Consider the following 22,002-nt stretch of genomic DNA (forward strand, 5'->3'; position numbering starts at 1 on the left):
TCTTAGACAGGGCAAGTGCTCAATTACTGAATTATAGAGATTAACTAAAACATTTAATTAATAATACATCATTTCAGTTAAGAAACCATGATTTTATGGTCTCAAAGATTTTCTACATTGACAAGTTCTTCTTTTTGTCTTGGCGCATCTCCATGTTCACCTGTTTCCAAAGCAGTCAAAAGGCGCTGCAAGTATGTATGGCCCCAATCAGGGCTTGTAATTGAAAGCAATTAACCAATTAAACCAAGCAGCTAAATTGCTCTGTGAAAAGGGAAGATCCCTCTGTGAGACGCAGTAGGATTGGTGGTCTAGGTGTTTGCAGTTCTTGGGAAATTTTTGGGTTTAGATTTGTATACCTGAATTCCTCATCTCTTAAATGTGGTACAGTGATATAGAATATTTCAGTTGGAAAGGGCCTACAATAATCATCTGTCCCACACTGGTAATGTAAAAATTTAAGGTGTTTCATGAACTTAAAACATAGTGATGGGTGTTACAGAAGCTGGTGAGAAAGTGAATTGTGAGGACCAGGATGGTTCAGCTCTTTATGAATTCTCTTTCAGGCCTCCATGTGTATAATTGTGTGTTAAAGTTCATTCATCAGAAAACAACACAAGGAGGAAAAAAGAAATTATTGCTTAGGAATCAAAAGAAATAAAGGAAAAAATTTAAAAAACAGAAGGGGGGGGAAGCATACTCAGCAGAAAATACAAAATAGAGTCGAAGTAATTTTTTAACTTTCCTCTTCGCACCAGGGTTTCCGCTCTGCCACACCTCTGACAGTGGTCACTGAGACACTTGTTTTCTGATAAAGAGGAAGGAAAAACCACCAGCTGTTGTCCTGGATGCTCAGTGACAGAGTGAGCACAGGCGGGGAAGTCTTCCTGATTTACCACAGCTTGGGGAAAGCGGGTCAGTCTGGCTGGAGCGGGAGCAGCTGTGCCGCCGGGAAGGATGGAAACGCTGCGAGCAGCTGTGCTCCTGAGTTCCCTTCTCCACTGCAGCGGTGAGTCTGGTCTGGGTATGGGCCCCTGCCTGGGGTGGCCCTGCCCTGCGCTGGGGTGTCTGCATGTGCTTGGCAGGGGTGGCTCTGTTTTGGGAAGAGAGATATGGCAAAAAGGCCAAGTCTGTGTGCTGCTGGCTTGGGGCTCCAAGTGTTTCAGATCCAGAGGCCACAAAGTGCAACAGTGCATGAGGCCGCGGAAACACTGCCCACACGTGTGGTGACAGTTATTTCATGGAACACAAAGGGTCTGATTAGTGCTTGTGTTTCTACCAGAAGAGGTAAAGCAATGTCTGTGGAAGCTTAGAGTCAATCCTCAGAGTGAGAGAAATGTACTGGACAACAGCAATGGTCCTAATTTTTACAGGGAAGTGTGAAGAGTTTTAGGCTTCTTTACCCCATGGTTTAAGCTTCTCATGTTTGGCTTAGGCTGAGAGAATGGTGTGTGTCAGAAAAACAAATAGGCAATGGAGAAGTTTTTGCTGTTCCTCAGAAGCCCCAAGGGTGATGTCTGGAGCAGACACTGGCTGAGACCAGGGAGCTGCCACTTGGACTTTAGACCAACTCCTTCCCTCAGGCTTAAATTATCTAGTAACTCTGACCCTGTGCTCTACTCAGTGTTGGTGGTGTCAGGAAAGCACCAGGCAGAGCAGGAGAGCCAGGCTGCACACATGGCAAGAGTCAGTGGCCCTGGCCATCAGCTGCCTCCCATCCATCTGCCTCATGCCACACGGATTTTTGGTTAAGCCACCCCTGAGCAGCCCATCCCTCATCATCCCCACTGACTGCCTTTGCTTCTCATCTGGTGGGTTCTCTTTGCCAGTGCTCTTGCCATGGCTTTACCACCTGGGAGCTGCCTTCACCCTGGCTGCTTTGTGGCTTAATTTTCATCCTCCTTTATTCCTGCAGCTTTTCTGGACCTGAGTGGCCCCAGTGAGGTCAGAGGTGTCTGGAGGGGGTCTATCACTCTGCCTTGTGCCTATGTGCCTGTGGAGGACCTTGTGCAGCAAACCCTCACCTGGACTGTGGTACATGACAAGGGATCAGGCACCATCTTTCGGAGGGATGGCTCTGATGACCACGTTCTCCTGTCAGAGTACAGGGACAGAGTCAGCATCCCGAAGGATGCTCCAGGAAATGTGTCTCTCCTCATCCTGAACCTGGAGGTCTCTGACAGGGGAACCTACACTTGCCAGGTCACCTGGAAAGACAGCAACAACAGCCTGATAGCAAAGGAGATCACCACCAAATTGGAGGTTGTTAAAGGTAAATCCAAAAAGGATGCTGTTCAGGAGGGGAAGGCTTGGCTCAGGAAGGCTTTTGGGAATTGGAGAGAGCAGGGGGGAAGTGACCACATGTTGCCATGCAGAAGCATTTTGCTGATCAGTGTCAGCCTCCAGCAAGAAGCAGCAAATAGATCAGAGAGAAATTCTGCCCAGGACATAGCACCCTGCAGCTGGGGGAGGACCTCTGGTTCCTCAATTTCCAGTTTATCCCTGGCTCTATCTGTAGCCAATGGCTCAATGTTTCCCAGGGGCATGCCACAGTAGGCAAGTCCCAGGGATACTGCATGGCTGTTTTTTGACTAAATTTCACCAGCATGTGCTTGCCCTCCCTCTGCCCAGTGTGGGGGGTTTATAGAGGCACAGAGACATCATCAGCTCAGAGAGCAGGACACCTGTGCCACGGGCAGCACAGCTGAGCTCATGCTGTGCAGGGAGGTGATGTGAGAGCCGAGCTGCTTCCTCCTGGGAAGGCACCGACAGCAAGAGTGAGAACTGCTGTGGCAGGGGAACCATCCCCACCACAGCCAGGGCTCTGTGACCTGGGTCCCTCTGCTTTGTCTTCCAGTGGCAGCCACCAAGCCCATCATCAGAGCCGGACAGCTGGGGCTGACGGTCCCGGCCGGAGCCAGCACCAGCCTGACCTGCGAGGCCAGCGGGTCCCCTCCCATCAGCTACCGCTGGTTCCGGAGCGCCCCGCCGGGGAAAGCCGTGCTCCTGAGCAGCGGGGCTGAGCTGGCGTGGCACAGCCTGCGGCCCTCTGACAGCGGGACGTACTTCTGCGAGGCAGAGAACAGGGCTGGGGCCGGAGCCGTGCAGCGCAGCGATGCTGTGCAGCTGACGGTGACAGGTGAGTGCCCACACCGCAGCTCGGAAGAGAACATCCTTCTGCAGTGCAAAGGAACAGCATCCTACTTCTCTGCCCTCAGAGAAAGAAGGAAATGCCAAACGCCTTCAGCGCTCTGACACACTCCTCCCCGCTGGCTCCAGTCGGTGTCCTCCTTTATTTCCTGTATTCAGTTTCCTCCTCTTTGAGGAACTGCTCTTTTCTGAGGCAAAAGAGAGTTGCTACTTCTAACACTTATTTATTTATTCCTCTGCGGGTTTTTTGAAGTTCTCCCTGGCTCTGTAATGCTGCCCACTGCAGTTCAGCAAGTTTAGACAAGGAGTCGTGGCTTTATTTTGAGAACAAGGAACAAGTGAGTGGTAATGCAGTGGGGGAGCAAACCAAACTGGCCTTTGCTCCCCCATGACCAGCTGCGTGTCTCAGGGAGACACACTGCACTTCTCACGCACCAGGCTCTGCAGGGTGATGTGTGACAGGTTGGACTCAATGGCCTCAGAGCCCTTTTTCAATCCAAATGATTCCATGATGGGTGTCTGGTGGAAAACTTGCAGCTCTTCTTGGCTGGTTACTCGATCAGCAAAGCTGTGAAGTCCCTGATGGCAGAGCCAAGCACAGGTACCACACAGTGGCCTGTGAAAGAGGCAGAGCCTGCTGAGCTCCCAGGGCACGAAGCTTTGGCTGAAGCCCTGTGGTGTTTTTCACAGCAGTCACACACTGCAGGGAACAGCCCGGGAACAGGGGTCAGTGCTGCAGACGCTGGCTAACGCTGCTGGCACAGCATCCCCGCTCCTGTCAGCTGGGTGGGGGCTGCTTCCTCCTGCACCTATCCCACCTGTGGAGAATTCTGTATCACACCAGCATCACCAACATGGTCAAACCCCTGTGTGAGCCTCTCCCTCCCCCTTACCTTGCAGATCTGCCCACAACAACAGTGGCCTTGCAGAGGAATGTGGCAACCACGGGGGGACACCACTCAACCACAGGTCGGGGTGAGAGCGGTGACAGCTACGGCGAGGATGGGGTGTTGGGCAGTGTGGCACCAGCGCTTGGCAGTGGTTTTATTGCTGGGGAACAGAGTCTTGACAGTATTTATTTTCAGTCCATATGCCTCAGTTTTTAACCCAGATGTTTCTGAAAGCAGAGCTTCCTTCCCCCAGTTTCCATTCCACCGATGGCTTTTTGCTTGCTAATAGGTTGTGCCTCTGTAGGAGAGACTGTATGTGTCTTAGGACTGCCGATAATGCCATTTCCTAAGTTGCAGAGCATATTGGATGGGATGATCTGGGGTTGGCTCTTTTCTAAAGGGCTTTTTTGCTTGTTATCTGATCCTGAATGGAAGCTGCTGAGGGGAGGTAGATCTGGTGTCTCCAATGGCAGACACAAGGGATGCAAAAGCTGCTTCAGACCTGACTGAAAACATGAGCCTGACCAGGGACAGCAGTTTTGAGGGAGGGCTTGTGATTTCCCATTTATTTTTGTGGGATGTGGGAATTTAGGCCTGGACTAGAGTAGGTCTGCTTGTGGTAACCTTCTGTGTTTGGATTATGTTTCGTTTGGATCGATGGTGCCCCAGCAATCACATGGGGATTGTAGAAGCTGGTGTCAGTCACCAAAAGCCAAGGAAAGATGTTGACAGGTGTTGATTGTTCTTGCAGGAAAAACACAAACAGAGCTGGTGTCCCAAGGTACCCCAGGAATCTTCTGGACTCCATGGGGCTCCACCACTACTGCAGGTGTGTGTGTACAGACATACAAATACACGTCTGTATCTGGTGTGTGTATATGTAGTTTGTGTATACATGTATAGTGTGTATATATACTGTATGTAGTATCCACCCAGTGAATGTATGGTACTACATGTACTCTCTCTATAGTATAGGGTATACACAGTGCTCATTTCTGCAGTTTGCCTATTTTCATTGCCTTGTAAAGGGGCTGGAGGCATTCTCTTCTGATCCTACAGCTCTAATCCCAGATCTCCTGGTGCTAAAGTGAGGGCTGGAAATGCACTGTCAGCCTTTCACTCAGGTTTGTTTTGCAGATCTGCCCATAACAGCAACAACTTCCGAGAGTGGTGTGGGATATCCAGGGAAGAATGATACAATTCGTGGTAAGTAAGAACAAAACCAAGCTGAGAAGAAGATTAAGGACCCAAGCCAGATGCTCTGTAGTCAGGAACTTCAGCTTCAAAATTAGTATTCTGCCTTTTTAGCTGCAAATAGCATTAATGGCTGTTCTCAAAGGACCCAGATGATTCATGGTAACTCTTTAACAGGCTCTGGATGTTTTTATGGAAGAGTGGGGAAAAAAAAAAAAAAGTTGATATATGGGGCACACGGACTTGCTGCTGTGTTCCTGAGAAGATGGTCCATTTTTTATCTCAGACTGTCAAAGCTGGAACAGCAGAAAAACCTCAGTGTGTGCCTCGAGCAGATCTACACATCCTCCAGCTTTACAGCATTGTGACATGTTTAGACGCTTTCCAAACAGAACTGAGTAGCACCCTTGAATGGAAAGCTTTATTTCATGATATGCAGTGCAGTTATCCTGCCCAGATCACATCCCTGTTACCTCAGCATTATGAGATAGACGCTGTCTGTACGGCTGTGGCCTCTTGCTGAGGTGTACACAGAGTGCTGGGTCACACGACATCCACTCAGAGCTGCCGGACCAAGGGTCTCTGGGGACACAGCTCTGCAGGGACACAGCCCTGGGTGCTCAGGCAGGGCTGGCTGTTGCTATCCTCAGGGACATAGTAAATGTCATGTAACTGCTGCTGCTGTCATCCAGGAGGGCTCCTCTGTCTTAAAGTCCTCTATTGTATTGCTTTAGATTTCCAGAGGACTGGCTTGTCCCTGTACCTGGTCATCCTGATTGCTGTGGTGTGTGGTGCTGTGGTTTTCCTTGTCATCTCTCTTATTATTTGTGTTACAAAGCCCAAAGAAGGTGAGTAGAATGTTCTGGAAAACCTGAATGTTTTATGCATGCCCAGCATGGTTTTACCTTTGATGGGTTTTGGGGCCTGGAGCACTGCTTGCAGCCACTAGCTGCAGCTCTGGCACCTGCATCATAGAGGCAGTAGATGAGATGCACGGATTGACACAGATGGTGGGAGATCCAAAGAGGCAGAGAAGTCTTCGCAGTCAGGAGGGTCTTCCAGGCACCAGACATGGGGTTGGGACAGCAGTGGCCCTGGTGCTCCTGGGCTGCACCCTCCCATCCCTGCACTGGCTCTGGGGCAGCTCAGTCCCTGCCCTGCCGCCCATCCCAAGGTGTGTGGCTTGCTCTGCCACAGAGCCTTGGGATGGTTGTTTCTCACTGCTCCTCGCAGACATCGCAGGGCTCAGGCTCACCTGCTTGGCCAGGTTCATAGCACCAAACCTTTAAAGTCTCTGGCAGAAGGTTCATCCTGTCCTGCTGCTGGGGAATGCCTTTGGCACCAGTTGCTGCTCAATAGTTCCCATAGTTGGCACCCAGAGGGAAGTGCCAAGAACCTGTGAAGAACTGTCAATTCTCCCTATTTCATATAAATTTGTTTCCTCTCTGGTCTTTAGTCACAGGATGTATTCACTGAATGCCTCTGTTTCTCCTGCACTGCCACCAGAAATCCCCCTGACCAAATGTTCCTTGGAGCCCCCTCCTCACCAGCTGTGCTCGGCTGTGGGCACACAGGTGTACTTTGGGGTTTGAGATCCCACAGACTTAAGTTTCTCCTCTGTTTCTCCAATGACCTTCCTATGACTCCATGCTACCAAATAATAGTAGTAATAATAATAAAAATTGTCAGATATTTCTTTTGTCATTTTTCTTATTTTTATCTTTTCCTTTTTAAAGGAATCCAGAATAACCACTTTCAAAACTGTTCCTTATTGAACTTCTCATGAATAGGGAAACTGGGGAAACTGTGAACTTCTAGTTTCTAACCTCAACTTTATCTTTGACATTGGGCTGGTTATTTTGATCCAGTTGGGTGACAGCCGGGTTGTTTTCATTTTCTTGGACTGAATCCTGGGAAACTGAGTCATCACCCACCTGACATGATATCCAAGGTTGTTATTTTTGCTCTGTCTTCAGAGGTCATTCTCTTATACCAAGAACATAAGCGAAGAAATTCTTTTCTTAAGAAGGTAAATGCAAATTATTGACACAAATTCTGATTTTTCTTTTCCAGCTCGAGTCTATGACGTAAAATCGTGAGTATAACCCTTTATCTGGCGCATTGATGAGTCCTAGGGGGCTGTATCAAAGCAAAAATAAAAAGCACTGCTATTAGCTGTCATGATGAAAAACCCCTTAAGCAGTTTGGTTGAAGTGGTTCACAGTTAGCTCAAGAGCACACTGTAGGATAGCTTGTGGGCTTTCCACAGCAACACAGAATGTGGGAAGAAAGATCTTTTTCATAGCAATATCAGAACTGCAAAAGTGAGCAAGAGCTGCTTATTAACTTCTAAGCCCGGGGAAGGGCTACTGAAGACAATTGCCAAGGCTAAATTCTCTGTTTTTTTCCAAGGCTAAATTCCCAGTGTTTCTTCAAATGCAAAGAAAAGGAACTCCCCTTCTAGAGACCACTGGTTATACTCTGATTTATCCTCAAAACATCCCTGGCTGGATTTGCTTCTTCTAACCACAGCTGTGGCAGGAAGTTATAGCTATTTCTAAACTTGGGTTTCACATCCTGATCTACTTGTAGCCTGTGGAAGTTTTACTGAAAAGCCTGATAATCCAGTCAAAACATACAAGGAGATCCACTTCTCTAGGTATAAATTAGAGTGCTGCTGAGTTGAGTATTACAGTAGGATGTGCCAGCATCCCAGTGCTAGGCTTCCCCAGCAGTGTGCAAGGCAGCAGTTTAAGTTACAGTTGAACCTTGAGCAACAGGACAAATGCTGTGATGACATTTCTCCTCAGAGGATCTATCTTCATTAAAAAATATTAGATACCATAAGCTAGACAGTGGATGTGGGCTGCTTTTAGTTCTCAATTTACCCTTCTCCAATATTTAAAATAAATATTTATTTATCTTCAATAATTATCTGATTGCACCAGTGCAAGAAATGGCGGTAATCCTTTCATTACTTGCACATACTTTGCTGCCTTTCCCTGGAAACTTTCTCTGGGTTGGAAGCAATGCTTCTACAATGCCTAAGGTTTTTCTGCCACTGGAAAGCAAAGGACAAAATTCTCTCCTTCAGAATATTGCTATAGTCCAATGGCTCAGGTTTACACAGGTTTGAGTCAGACCACTATATTAGTCAAAAACCTGATGGTTGGGAGATGCTTTGTTTACTCTGATTGATAGTCTTCTTGCATTTTGATTTCAGCCGTAACTTGAGAGCAGCAGCTTCTTCAAGCCATGATAGCACAGGTCACTATGAAGAACCCATCTCTTCCACTGAAAACAACTATGTGATGGAGCCCAGGGAAAACAAAATCTCTGAAGAAGTAAATAAGAATGTATCTGACTGTGTTGGAAACCACCAGGAATCTGAGTATGAAGTAGGGGACGCTCCCTGAGAACCAACAGCGCTCTGCAGATACCAGTCCTGAGGAGTACCTTCACCCAGACAAAATACTTATCTTTCTTCTCACTTTTGCCCCTGACAGATAGGTTGGACAAGCAGTGGTTGCTCTCCCTTCACAATCCCTGCAGCAAAAATGCAGATCTCATCAGGAACTTCAGTTACAGACTCCTGTATAGAACTTATTTTGTTTTCCTTGATTCCCTTTCACCACCTCTATCCAAGAAAGCCCTTTGAAAGCTGTGGCATGCAGGTTGCAGATTAGGAGCACTGTACTAAACTTAATGTTTTAGATGGCCAAAAGGATCAGTGTTTCCAGCCTTCATGGGGTGGGAGGAGAGCCAGCACCAAGGGCTGCTCAGCATTCCCATCCCTGTGGGTGAGCAGGGGAGGGTGCGGCTGGCTTGGGAATTGCTGGTTCTTCTCCTGCCCACCTGATGCTGCACAGGTTTTAATATATGAGAGATCTTATAGAAACACTGGAAGGCAGATTAAAGACAAGAGAAACCCAGGAGCCTGCCACGCTAGGAGAAGCAATGCAAGAAGCAGGAATGTCCCATGCAGTCCTTGTGCTGCCCTTGATCCCCTCCCCCCCAGCACTGCAGCAAGGTCTAGGCACACTGGCCATAGCTCTGGGTGGTTCTGATACTGCAACCAGGCTCATTCTTTCTGAACTCCCATTCTCCGTTCTCTCTTTAAATGTATGATGGCTATTTGAAAGAAATTAGAGACTTTTCCATAAATCTGGGCTAGGATTGCTTACACATGCCTCACATATTTTGGTGTGTGTATTTCTGCACCACTGGCTCATTTTGGAATGCCAGCAAGCCACTCACAGCTCCTCAGTAGATACTCAGGAAGTACTTTCCTCCCATCTTAAAAGGCCTGAAGGGCAAGTTATGAATAATCTCTACTGCCCTGAGTAAAGCTATCATGCAGATTTATGGAAGAACTTTTTTATAATGAACAGGGCAATCCTGTGTCCCATTAAAAGCCATGCAGACAGATGTAAAACAGAGGAAGTCACCTGAGGGATGAGTGGGACACTGGTGGCACAGGATTAATGGACCCCCAGCTGTGCTGCTCACACCCAGGACAGCTTTGCATCTGCAGATCTCTCTGAGCATCAGTTCAAAACTCACCAGAATTCAAAGGGAGTGTGAGGTGCTAATGGAAAGGTGTTCCAGTCAAATAACAGGATTGTGGTACTGTAAAACCCATGGACGGTCACTACCTTATGTAGGCATGTTGGCCTCATCTTGGGTTTAGCAGAGCAAGAAAAGTTACTGAGAAAGATTGTAAAGAATAATTATTGGTACAAAACTACTTCTGTGCAAACAGTCTCTTGGAAAAAGGAGAAGAAGAAACAAATGAGCAAAGTGTGCTCATGGGGGTTAGGGCTGAGAAGGTAAAGGGGCTATTTGTTTACAGCTTCTCTGAAAAGGATGCAGAAATTAGTCATAATTGTCTGGTAGCACTTTCAAAGGGCAAGGAAAAGTACTTCTTTGTATGCAACACAGAAATAAATGTGGAACACAGCTGCTCACCTGTGACTGAGAGCCAGAGGTCTAATGGGAAATTAGAGGAATGAATGACTTAAAAGTTCATCAAAATGCACAAACCACCAGGCACACTTTCCAGACACTTATCAGTGACCTTATACTTTCTCCCTGCATGTTTCTGTGCTAAAAGTTTTACTTCTCTTTGTTAAGAACGTACTTAAAAATCAAGGGCAGGGACATCTTGATTTTTGAATGAAAAGGGGATGCATGGCAGCTGCTGGTGCTGTCATGGAGAAAACTACCAACATGTACATGTAACTTATTGCAGATGTGGAGAAAATAGGTGTGAGTGTGTGTTTCTGCATGTGAGTGTGAGGTCACAGGAGGTGGGAAGGGAATGTGGCAGGTGCTGGAGCACAGCTCACCCATCTGAGCTCAGCCTGACTGCTGTGCCCACTGAAGGGGGAATATGGCTCTGGCCACCTGAAATGACCTACAACGCATTTCATATGAGGTGTCATGGCGTGGCCTGAGCTCCAGCCTGAGGAGAAGGGAGCACTGAGGGAAGGCAGAGGTGCAGAGACAAAGGGCTTCCGACTGAGGGACAGGGTGGTCAGTCACATTGTGGTCTGAGCTCTCACAGCTGAAACCCCATGGATAATGGCTGCCAGGAATCCCACAGCTTGCCCCAAAATCACTCAATTCCAGCTGCACTGCAAAGCCACAGATGATGCAGCCCTACCAATGTGGATAAACAGTAGCGTTATCCTGGCTGGACAGCTAGCACCAGGAGCTGATGCTATTAAATACAGCTGTTGTAAGGCAAGCTCATGAAACTGAAAATAAATCCATGAATTATGGTCTCCATGTGTTTTGTGTCTGCATGCACTGTGGGACAGCTGGACAGGGTCCAGATTCTGACTTGGTATGGGGTGTACCTGGGCTGTTGTGCACCCTGTGCACTGGCAGGCTAGAGGATGAGCTGAAGTCACAGCAGATCATCCCAGACCAGCAGTTTTGTTTACCAAACCCAGAGCTCAGCCAGCCTCTGCAGAGCACTGGGAGGAGGAACTGAGTGGCCTGAAAAAAGACAGCATCAGATAGTGGTGAGTCTACAGCGAGCACCAGCAGCTGGTGTGTGTGGTAACCTCAGGTAAGGGGGCATCTCTATTGTTCTGATGGCTGGGTGTGTGCAGCCCACCCACAGCACCAGGAAAGAAAAGAGTACTCAGATGACATTGTATATATGGGTCACTCCCTTGGTGTCAGGAGGTGTTTACAAGGATTTGGCCAAGCTAATAGCAACCCAGCACTAATGTCATTGACCTGAGAATTCCTGGGAAGGGAAGTGAATTTTTTCAGAGACAACACTTGTACATCATGTTTCTGTCACACAAGCCTTAAGGGAAAATGCTAATTTACATTAATTTCTGTTTCTTTAAGTGGAACAAGGTCATGTTTTGATGACTGACTATATGATTATCTGATGTGGCAGAACTGTGGTGTGAATGGCTGGGGGAGATCACACAATCAGCTTCTGTGGGACATCCAAAAAGTAGCCAGTAAAATACAGGCTGTTGAGTCAGATCTGTGAGTTAGTTATGGCTGGACCAAACAAGAAAGTCTCAAGTAAAAATTGCTTCTTTTTTGAGTGCATATAGTTCAAAAAGAGCACTTTGAGACCTTTCTTCTTCACTTATCTACTTTTTGGTGATTTGCTCAAAGTTGGGTTCTGAATTTCATCTCCTTGAACACTAAGGTTCTTATTTTATCAACAGAAAAATGGTGGCAAACTGGCACTGGCAGATTTTGTCAGAGCATGTGTCCTGGGTTGAGGTGTATTCTATTACCATCCTCATGAGCTGTTGAAATCAGGTGGGGCAGTGTTTTCCTTGCCTCCTCCCCCCAGACTATCTTTCTGTTAATGGCCCATCATTGTCCTGCTGCATGACTCAGAGATAACTCCCTCCGGACTATCTTCTGTTAACGAGCCTAATCAACACCTGGCCTCATGACTCATTACCCCATTGTGAGATGCTCCACCCAGAGGGAGGAACCAAGCATCCCATCATGGATATAACTGGGACTCTGAGCATCAAAGGGACGGGCTCCACTGGATTTCCAGAGGACAGGAGCTACACAGCCACCGCTGGACCTTCTGAGGAAGAGCAGACCCCTTCTACTACAGGATCACCACTTCAGAGGATTGCAGCCACCATTCCACCAGACTGCTACCACTACCCTGCCTAATAGGGATTCAGGTTGTATCTTGGCTCTGTCAGTGTTTTCTTTTACTTTCTTTTCCTTTTCTTTAATTTCCATTAAATTGTTATTCTGACTTGGTGCCTCTCACTGGTTTATTTTCAAACTAGTACAGCATGAAAGTACAATGCAGGCTCAGCAGAGCTGGTCCCTATGAACAGGGTCTGAGGGACCATCCGTGCTCAGGCTCAGGCACGTGAAGACTTTACTGTGTCACCTCCAGTTAGCCCAAGATGACTAGCAGAAACTGCAGAACAAAGAGTGCCTGAGCTGCGGTACTTGAAGAAATGACACTTGAGAGAGTGTCCTGTACTATGTGTGGGAGGAAGGTGGGTACTGGGGGGACAGGCTGCAGGGTGCCTAACCCGCAGCACTGCGTGGGAGAGAGCAGCAAGTCCAACCCAGAGCAGAGACACTGGAATAAAATGCTGCACTTTAATAAACCAGGTGGCTAGCCATCATGGCTGAGACACTGAAGGCTTTTTCTTCTTGTGTTCAGATTCAAAACTGTGAGGAGTCCCTTCAGTAAGGAAGAAATGGGCTGACTGTGTGACTCAGGCAGCTATGTCTGTGTCCAGGGAGAGAAAGATGTTATGTACATCACATTTCGGGAACTACAGTTATTCATGTCTGCTTTAGTTAAATAGTGTTTTTTTTTAATCCTGTATAATTAGAGCCTCAGGAAGTCTTGCATGTCCGGTTCAAAAAATAATCCTATCAGCAGTTTTAGCTTGGGTTTTCAACTTCTTCCAGGGCATGTTCCCCAAAACCCAGCTTCTCTTAAACTGTTTTGTGTAGGAAACTGTTTGTTTGGAACAAGGTTCTACTGCCAGTCACATACCAGAGTATGAAAAAGGTTGGGTTTTAATCATCTCTATGAAAATAGACACATTTCCCTCTTTGAATAACATACCTAGCAATTTTAACAAGTGCTTTTTTGTTTGTTTGCTTGCTTTTAGACATGACTCAAACATTGCTAAAAGCTTCCCAGGGGCAGCATGGGCAGAGGCACACAGGCCCTGTGCATTGGCACCCCACTGGTAGCTGCAGCAAAGATGTCAAGAAAAGAAGTCAGCAAAAACCAAGTTTTAATGTCTTACATAGACATGCTTTGCAAGAACGGGTGCTGCTGCCCCCATCATCTTCCTCAGCAGGATGGCAGCTGGTGGTAGCTCTCAGCCTGGAGCCCTGGAAGAATTTGTTGCACCACATCTTGCAACACGACATTTAGCTTTTTGCTCCAGGCAAGTTCCACCACAGCAATCAGCAGGACTCAGCTGCAATCACAGTCAGCAAGGGCCCCATGGGTGGGCATGCCTCTGCCTGGGACTGAAATGAGATCCACGCAGTTCTTCATTACTGACTTTGGGAAAATGAAGATAATCTCCAGCTCTCATTATCCTAGCAGAGAGGGAATAAGCTGTTACTGACATGGAGCAGCACTTCCAGAGATGCATTCAGCTGCAAGGTGAATGGGTCTGCCCAAGCAGATGTTGTGATGGGATGAGACTGTGGCAAAATCATCCCATTTACCTTTCTCTCCCAGCTCCAATAGAAAACAGCTCCCTGTCCCTCAAACACATCTGCCTCCTGCTCAAAGATACCATTTTCATGTTGCAGCTGTTGGAACCATGCTAAGGCATGGCTATTGAATAAGTCCAAAAAAGCTGCTCTACTGACTCATTAAACACCTACAACAGAATTCACTAGGTCAGTAGATTTGCTTTTATACATGTTTCTTACCTTTCCATAAGTCCTTCTCCTTTGGGTAATAATTAGTAAGCACAGATCAATCCTGTGCATCACACCTAGATAACTCTTAGAAGTACTTTTAAAGGTACCCTACAGAGCACATTCAGAATGTCCCTTGGCTGCCAGTCATAAGTCACCTCCTTGGCAAACACAGTGTGTGCTTTCAGAGCATGAAACATGACTTTTGCCCATGAACTGGACTATTGCAGCAGAAATGTGTGCTGAGAGAGTCTGTAATGCTCAGCATGACCCAGCAATGGGCACTTGCAGCTCAGAAAGGCAACTGGATCCTGGGCTGCATCAAGAGAAGTGGATGGGACAGGGAACAGGACTGGAAAGATCCATACAGCCTTTCTCCTTCCTTCACCCTTCACCTAACTCAGCAGTGAAATGGACTCGTGATGTTTCAGAAAGAGGATCCTAGATGACAAAGGACAGAATAAAGGGAAGTGTTCTTCACTTGCAGTCTGGTCCCAGGAGGGTGGGGGTCTCTTGGGGAAAGGAAGACAGACCTGCAGTTCTGGGAGAATGGGAGAAGTTGGGCGGATAGTGGTGTTTGGGATGACTTTCATCAGCTGCAACGGTGAGTAAATGCTTCAATGTATAAGTACAAAAATCAGAGTACTAAGAGGCTAGGGGAAATCTTTGGAATTATAGGATCTTTTTTTTTTTTAATTGACAATTGCAGAAAGTCTTTAGCTTATTGCATTAATCACAGAGTCTGAGAGTTCATGAGAGTCTCCTTTGGCATCAGACACAACAAGGTGCTTTCAAGAGTGCAGCAAATGGGGCAGTATCAGGCAAGTCAGCTTCCCTGCCCCAAGGCAAGAACAGAATACAGTTTTTTGAGACCCTTGGCAAGGACCAACGCTGGTGTGCCAGCTCTCAAAACAGTCTTGGTGAAGCTGGAATATGCATTCTACTAGAATTTAATAATGAATCCTCATTGTTCTGTTAGCATGGCACTGGGAAGAAGAGGAGCTGTAATTGTGAGACCAGGTGCCGGCACATTTGATTCCCCTTGGTCTCTCCTATCTAGTGACTCTCTCGTTGCATCAGGAAAGCTGAGACTGGAACCTTGTCTTCAGTTCCTATGCCCCTTACTGAATATACCCTTTCTCAGGGCATGTATGTCAATGGCAGCCAGCAAAGGAAAGTTTTGGGAAACAGGAGGAAAGTGCTCTTACAAGCTGTATACAGAAGCACAGGGTTGCTCCTGACATTTAGAAAAATTGGTTGAAATATATTCCCTGTTTCATCATAAAAAAACAGCTTTGCACATTTCTGGGATTTGCCTCTCAAGCAACTTCTTGTGAGTTAAAGCTGCTGAATATAACCAGTGTCTTTCTGCGGAGGGGAAAGGGGACAAGAATAAGGGGTATGGGGAGAAGTGAGCCAAGTCAAATGAAATCCAGGTGATTTGCTACTTACATGAGGCACTTCCCAGAGGAGCTGTGGGATCCATGGGCAGACAGCTGGAGAAATTGGAAAAATGTGTGGAGAAAATCCGCCCACTCTTCTCCTGTGCCTACCTGAATGCTTGGCAGAGTACTGATCTGGGTCAGGTCTGAAGTTTTCCAAGGCTAAAGCAAAAGGATTGGCTTTGGTCCACCATTCCTATTCCAGGTCCAGTACTGCAGGGAATATCCCTAAATGCTCCTGCCCACAAGGAGCCTCTCTGTACTGAGAAAGAATTAAGAACTGGCAAGTGCCTAGAGAAAGACACAATAAAAATAGACATGAGGTCAAGGCAGCTGTTCACTTCCCCATGCTTGATGATGTGGGCTGCCTTAGTGGCTGTGGTCTACACAGCACATCTGAGACCTGGCCACATACTGGCATCTACTGCCTGATGAGTCCCATCTATCTGGAGGACGTTTCCCTCTTCTAGTGCATTCTGATTTCTTCCCTTCCACTTCTGTTCCCTGCAGCCCTCCTGGATCTGTCTGGTGTCCACCAGGTCACGGGCACATGGATGGGATCCATCACTGTACCGTGTACCTATGTGCCTTCAGAAGGTTTCACAGAGCAAACGCTTAGCTGGAGTGTGGAGAGGGACTCTAGCACCTCTACCATCTTCCGGAGGGATGGTTCTGGTGACCACATCTTGCTGTCTAAATTCCGAGGCCGAGTCAGCATCCCAAAGCAGAGCCCAGGGAATGCCTCACTCCTCATTGAGAACCTTGAAATGCCTGACAGTGGACACTACACCTGTCAAGTCATCTGGAGGTCTACAGATAACAGCTTGATAACAAGAGAGGTGACCACTACAGTTAAAGTTGTCAAAGGTAAATCCAGCAACAAAGCCCTGCTCTTGTGCAGCCAGCTTAAACCAAACGAAGGTAGAGGCACCAGCATTTGTGGGAATAGTCTTTCACACTATGCTGTTTGGCTCATCTAGATTGGGGGTTGAAGCATCTGCCTCCCTTGCTGTGCTGGTTAACCTTCTCAACACATGGAGGTGTACAAATGAATTGGGGAAGGGGACCACTTAGTGTACAGCCCAAGCTGGATCTATTGATGGACCAGCTGAACCCATGATGTTTGAGATAACATCCAGGTCTGGGTCTGTGCAAGCAGCCAATGCCTCTGTGGCTCTTGTAGCAAGTGAGTTTTGTGTGAGACAAGTCTGCCTTCTCCCCTTCTGGAGCATCCTCAGTGTGTGCTAGAAATAACAGCATTTCTGCCAGGGGGCCACGCACCCCAGAGAGCAGGACTTTGTGATAGGGTGGCAGCACAGTGGTGTAACCTGGATTAACACACAGGTGACTTGAACTCATGCTGTGCAGGGAGGTGATGTGAGAGCCGAGCTGCTTCCTCCTGGGAAGGCACCGACAGCAAGAGTGAGAACTGCTGTGGCAGGGGAACCATCCCCACCACAGCCAGGGCTCTGTGACCTGGGTCCCTCTGCTTTGTCTTCCAGTGGCAGCCACCAAGCCCATCATCAGAGCCGGACAGCTGGGGCTGACGGTCCCGGCCGGAGCCAGCACCAGCCTGACCTGCGAGGCCAGCGGGTCCCCTCCCATCAGCTACCGCTGGTTCCGGAGCGCCCCGCCGGGGAAAGCCGTGCTCCTGAGCAGCGGGGCTGAGCTGGCGTGGCACAGCCTGCGGCCCTCTGACAGCGGGACGTACTTCTGCGAGGCAGAGAACAGGGCTGGGGCCGGAGCCGTGCAGCGCAGCGATGCTGTGCAGCTGACGGTGACAGGTGAGTGCCCACACCGCAGCTCGGAAGAGAACATCCTTCTGCAGTGCAAAGGAACAGCATCCTACTTCTCTGCCCTCAGAGAAAGAAGGAAATGCCAAACGCCTTCAGCGCTCTGACACACTCCTCCCCGCTGGCTCCAGTCGGTGTCCTCCTTTATTTCCTGTATTCAGTTTCCTCCTCTTTGAGGAACTGCTCTTTTCTGAGGCAAAAGAGAGTTGCTACTTCAAACACTTATTTATTTATTCCTCTGCGGGTTTTTTGAAGTTCTCCCTGGCTCTGTAATGCTGCCCACTGCAGTTCAGCAAGTTTAGACAAGGAGTCGTGGCTTTATTTTGAGAACAAGGAACAAGTGAGTGGTAATGCAGTGGGGGAGCAAACCAAACTGGCCTTTGCTCCCCCATGACCAGCTGCGTGTCTCAGGGAGACACACTGCACTTCTCACGCACCAGGCTCTGCAGGGTGATGTGTGACAGGTTGGACTCAATGGCCTCAGAGCCCTTTTTCAATCCAAATGATTCCATGATGGGTGTCTGGTGGAAAACTTGCAGCTCTTCTTGGCTGGTTACTCGATCAGCAAAGCTGTGAAGTCCCTGATGGCAGAGCCAAGCACAGGTACCACACAGTGGCCTGTGAAAGAGGCAGAGCCTGCTGAGCTCCCAGGGCACGAAGCTTTGGCTGAAGCCCTGTGGTGTTTTTCACAGCAGTCACACACTGCAGGGAACAGCCCGGGAACAGGGGTCAGTGCTGCAGACGCTGGCTAACGCTGCTGGCACAGCATCCCCGCTCCTGTCAGCTGGGTGGGGGCTGCTTCCTCCTGCGCCTATCCCACCTGTGGAGAATTCTGTATCACACCAGCATCACCAACATGGTCAAACCCCTGTGTGAGCCTCTCCCTCCCCCTTACCTTGCAGATCTGCCCACAACAACAGTGGCCTTGCAGAGGAATGTGGCAACCACGGGGGGACACCACTCAACCACTGGTTGGGGTGAGAGCGGTGACATGGAGCTCACGGTGACAGGTGAGTGCCCAGGCCAGAGTTACTCATCTCTGTTGCAGGAGAAGACCAAAGCAGGGAATTTGCTCTTCCACAGCAACATCAGACACCTATGCTGTATATGAATTGTGTCTTGATAGTTACCCAGAGAGGCAACACCAGAGGCTAGCATCCTCTCTGCTTGAGAGTGTGCCTGATGATGGGAGGGGGCCAGAAAATGTCCTCTATGTCCCTTTGGGACCAGAACTGTTGAGGTTGCAATGCTTCAGTGGGAGGTTGCCTGGGGCAAGAGACCTGGCACAGGGCTCCAAACGTCAGAGAGTTTATGGTGCAGCTATTGATTGCAAAGCCTCCCAGACCAGCCAGGGAGTCACCATGGGAGAGAGGGAGTGAAAGAGTCCTCTGGAAACCTAGGCAAGTGCCAGCAGGACAAAGCCAAAGCACTCCCAGGCCATGCTGTAGCCAGGCATGATGCACCATATCAGCCAGGGCTGCCAGGAACCTGTGGGGAGATGGTCAGGGACGGGGACAGGAGTGGCAAATGCTGCCCCAGGCCTGCTGGCAAGATACACACAGGATAATAGGTGAGTCTAGCACTGGCAGAGCAGACCCCATTTTCCCGATGCCTAGGGCAGCTCCCAATGGGGCTGCAATGCATCCACCATTCTCCACTGACAGATCTGGTCCCCACGATGCTGGTCTCCAGGATGGATACTGCTCCAGTGGGGCCTTTCACAGACACAGGTGAATGGAGTGTCATGCTAGAAAACACCAGATTTGCCCTGGCAAGGGCAAGGTGGCAAACACTCTCCCAGACCAGCTCCACATCTGGCTGCTGTGCTTGTGGCAGATACGGCTGCAGGGAACAAACCCTGGCATGCCAAATACCAGGCATTATCCAGGCAGGACTGCGCTCCTGGCTCCCACCCACACGCCTGGTGGTGGGGGCGTTTGCAGCCTGAAGCTTGCTGTTTGCTTCCACGCAGGGATGCCCCATCCCTGGAAGCATTCAAGGCCAGGTTGGACGGGGCTTGGAGCAACCTGGTTGGTGGAAGGTGTCCCTGCCCATGGCAGGGCGTGGAACGAGATGGGCTTTAAGATCCCTTCCAAATTGAACCCCCAAGTGGCCTCGGCCCCGCCTTCGGTTAGGATTTAAAGGCCGTCCAAAGCAGCGGGCGACTGCCGGCTCCCGGCCGTGCGGCGGGGCCACCCCCCGTGTCCCCCGGCCGCAGTGACAGCGCTGTCCCCCGCAGGTTCCCCGCGGGTCGCACCGTCCCCGCTGCTGTACGGACCGGCGGCCGCGCTGGGCGGCGCCGCGCTGGGCGCGCTGCTGGCGGTGGGGCTGGGCTGCTGGCGGCGGCGGCGGAGGAAGGAGGGTGAGCAGCCTCAAACCCAGCCGGGAAGGGCGGTGGGGGCAGCCCCGGGAGGAGGGGACGGGGCGGGGCGTGCGGGCGGTGGAGGGCGCGGTCCGAGGTGACGGGCGGGCGGGACAGTCCCATCCCCATCACCCCCATCCCCAGTTGATTCCTTCCAGGGAGAGGCCTGTGGGAGGGTTATTCCCTAAACGTGGGAACAGCCGGAAGCTGGGTTTTGTTCTGTGACTCATAAAACAAATCGATGCACATCTTAGATTCTTTTTTTTTTTTTTCTTTTCAGAACCTCTCTATGAAGTTGCTTTGTGAGTGGAATTTTCTACTTGGGACATTAACACCGAGGACACTGTACTGATGTCTGCTCCTAAAAAGCCTCCTTGCTCAGTGAAAAGCAAAGGTTTATTTGCCTTGCAGAGGAAGGATCTGAACACCTTGACAGTTTAGTTAGCAACATGAGGATGTAACACATGGTCACAAGAGATAGCTAGACTGTTCTTTAATATGATAGAAAAACAGATACTCCGGGTCCTTTGCTGTGCCTGGCACATGTCATGGGAAAGCTCTTCTCTGTGGGAAATTCTCACCATTATTTAACAAAGCCAAGGACAGAAATTCTCAGCTCTTCCTTTAAGTTCCCTCTACAGATGCCTTTCTCTATAAGAAACATGTCTTAGTGCTTGCCCAAGTATTACTTTGCACAGTTCCTGTTCACACACATCTTCTGCCTTGTCCTCATCTCAATCTTCAACTACTTCATACTGCTTTTCAACTCAGAGACACACCATAGCCATCTGTAGCCATTTTTCCCAGTTATTCCTGGTATTTACTTTCCAAAGGCTAGACTGTCTTCTGGTAACTTTAGAGTATAACATGATAATGCCATGAGAGTTTATAGTACCAATATTAACTGTTCAGTGCTTCTTTTTGTGTGTGTAATTATTTTAATGTCACTTTCTAGTGTCTTTCAGAGCCCCCCAGGCCCTCACTAGAATAACATGAATTTTTCTGTTTCACAGATTATGTGGTAGATCTTGTCTCTGACTAGGATGTAAATGAAGTGCCATCTGCTTTGGTTGTCCCTCTCACTCATGTCTCTCTTGTCCCAGCCGCAGCACTGCAGAGGTCGCCCAGCTGCACACTGAGGTGGAAGTCCCTGTTAAGTGTCTACACGAGGATACATGCTCTAACACTGAAAAGACCACCATGAAAGACAGGAAAGGTCCTGAGTATGAGAACCTTGTGACTGCAATGGAATCACAATATGAAATAGAAGGAATTTAGTAGAGTACTGGCTTTTCCGCATGAGCAGCTATGCAGGGCTGCAGGTACTGAAGAGTGAACTTAACAGAAGGAAACTCTTCCTCCTGTTGTCCCTCTGCTCTGCTCTCACTGCTTGCTTTAACCTAGAGGAGCTGCATAAACTTTTGGTCTTTGGCAGACCAGGCCCTGCCTGTGGGAGCAGAAACCCCCAGCCAACTGTTTGTCTACACACTTCTAATGAGCAAGTTGTTTCTGAGCAACCTGAAGGACCAAGGTCAAGAAGAGAGGATCTGAAAGAGTGGGAACATGAAATTCTTTAGCCTGTGAAAAAATCCAGGATTGACACACTGGGTGCAATGCTGGCACTCAGTAACACTGGCAAGCAGTACTCGCCAGTGTGTGTTCCTGTTAAGACATCCCAGGCTGCAAGGAACCAGGACTGTGCTGGAAATGGAGATCTTGTGGCTTATGCAGCTCAGAAAATACTGGTTGTACATCCTGCCTGTCCTTGAGTCTTTCTTTTTTTGTTACAGCATGGTAAAGGGACCACAGAGGGGAGATTAATGTCCCAGGGATGTTGTTTTTGCTATCAGACTGCAGCACAGTGCTCAGAAGAGAGAGGGGATGTGTCTCTGAACTGTCACACACTGGTTTTCTCCTGGAAAACCAGAACTGATGTTGAAGGAAATGCTGGCATTTAATTTTTACATTATGGGGGCCAGAGGCATAATAAAATAGAGAGAAATCTGAGGCATTTGGATAATGATTAAGTAACTTCTCTGAATACAACAGGCTGACACCAATTTACTCTGTGGGACATAAGTCAGTCTGTATGATTACTAATGCTGACCTATCGTGCAACATGGATGCTGTTCCTGCCTTCAGCTGCAGTGCATTCCCTACAGTACGCTGTCGCTCAGCAGCCTGATTTGCCTCGTCATTGTTAATCATTTGTATCTTGCCTGTACTGGAGTGCTGCAGTCAGCTCTGTCCTCCCTATC

General features: G+C 48.7%; 2 protein-coding genes across 3 annotated transcripts; both read left to right on the forward strand.

The window, feature by feature from the left end:
* The first annotated feature begins 850 nt into the window (after positions 1–850).
* On the forward strand, positions 851–10,989 carry LOC138110361 (V-set and immunoglobulin domain-containing protein 4-like). Its single transcript, XM_069015127.1, has 9 exons — positions 851–1,006; positions 1,913–2,269; positions 2,855–3,136; positions 4,048–4,122; positions 4,789–4,866; positions 5,175–5,243; positions 5,966–6,079; positions 7,305–7,326; positions 8,455–10,989. Exons 1-9 carry the CDS (start codon positions 955–957, stop codon positions 8,645–8,647), a joined length of 1,242 nt encoding a protein of 413 aa, XP_068871228.1. The 5' UTR covers positions 851–954; the 3' UTR covers positions 8,648–10,989.
* Positions 10,990–14,624: 3,635 nt separating this feature from the next.
* On the forward strand, positions 14,625–21,751 carry LOC138110362 (V-set and immunoglobulin domain-containing protein 4-like). 2 transcript variants are annotated; one of them, XM_069015128.1, is made up of 8 exons: positions 14,625–14,751; positions 16,100–16,456; positions 17,092–17,373; positions 18,285–18,392; positions 19,047–19,112; positions 19,622–19,744; positions 20,025–20,046; positions 20,848–21,751. In XM_069015128.1, the coding sequence occupies exons 1-8, from the start codon at positions 14,697–14,699 to the stop codon at positions 21,020–21,022; spliced, it is 1,188 nt and encodes a 395-aa protein (XP_068871229.1). In that variant the 5' UTR covers positions 14,625–14,696; the 3' UTR covers positions 21,023–21,751. The 2 variants fall into 2 exon arrangements, with proteins under 2 accessions (XP_068871229.1, XP_068871230.1); XM_069015129.1 differs by lacking the exon at positions 19,047–19,112.
* Positions 21,752–22,002: the final 251 nt, after the last annotated feature.

This window comes from Aphelocoma coerulescens, chromosome 4A (assembly GCF_041296385.1).
Source record: "Aphelocoma coerulescens isolate FSJ_1873_10779 chromosome 4A, UR_Acoe_1.0, whole genome shotgun sequence".
NCBI lineage: Eukaryota > Metazoa > Chordata > Aves > Passeriformes > Corvidae > Aphelocoma > Aphelocoma coerulescens.

Excerpts from the sequence above, each read along its gene's own strand:
- LOC138110362 (XM_069015128.1), top strand. The coding sequence starts at position 14,697 with ATGGGAGAAGTTGGGCGGATAGTGGTGTTTGGGATGACTTTCATCAGC. Across the intron at positions 14,752-16,099 it reads GACTTTCATCAGCTGCAACG|CCCTCCTGGATCTGTCTGGT; the intron begins GTGAGTAAATGC and ends TGTTCCCTGCAG. Across the intron at positions 20,047-20,847 it reads CCTCTCTATGAAGTTGCTTT|CCGCAGCACTGCAGAGGTCG; the intron begins GTGAGTGGAATT and ends CTCTTGTCCCAG.
- LOC138110361 (XM_069015127.1), top strand. The coding sequence starts at position 955 with ATGGAAACGCTGCGAGCAGCTGTGCTCCTGAGTTCCCTTCTCCACTGC. Across the intron at positions 4,123-4,788 it reads CCACTCAACCACAGGTCGGG|GAAAAACACAAACAGAGCTG; the intron begins GTGAGAGCGGTG and ends TTGTTCTTGCAG. Across the intron at positions 5,244-5,965 it reads GAAGAATGATACAATTCGTG|ATTTCCAGAGGACTGGCTTG; the intron begins GTAAGTAAGAAC and ends GTATTGCTTTAG.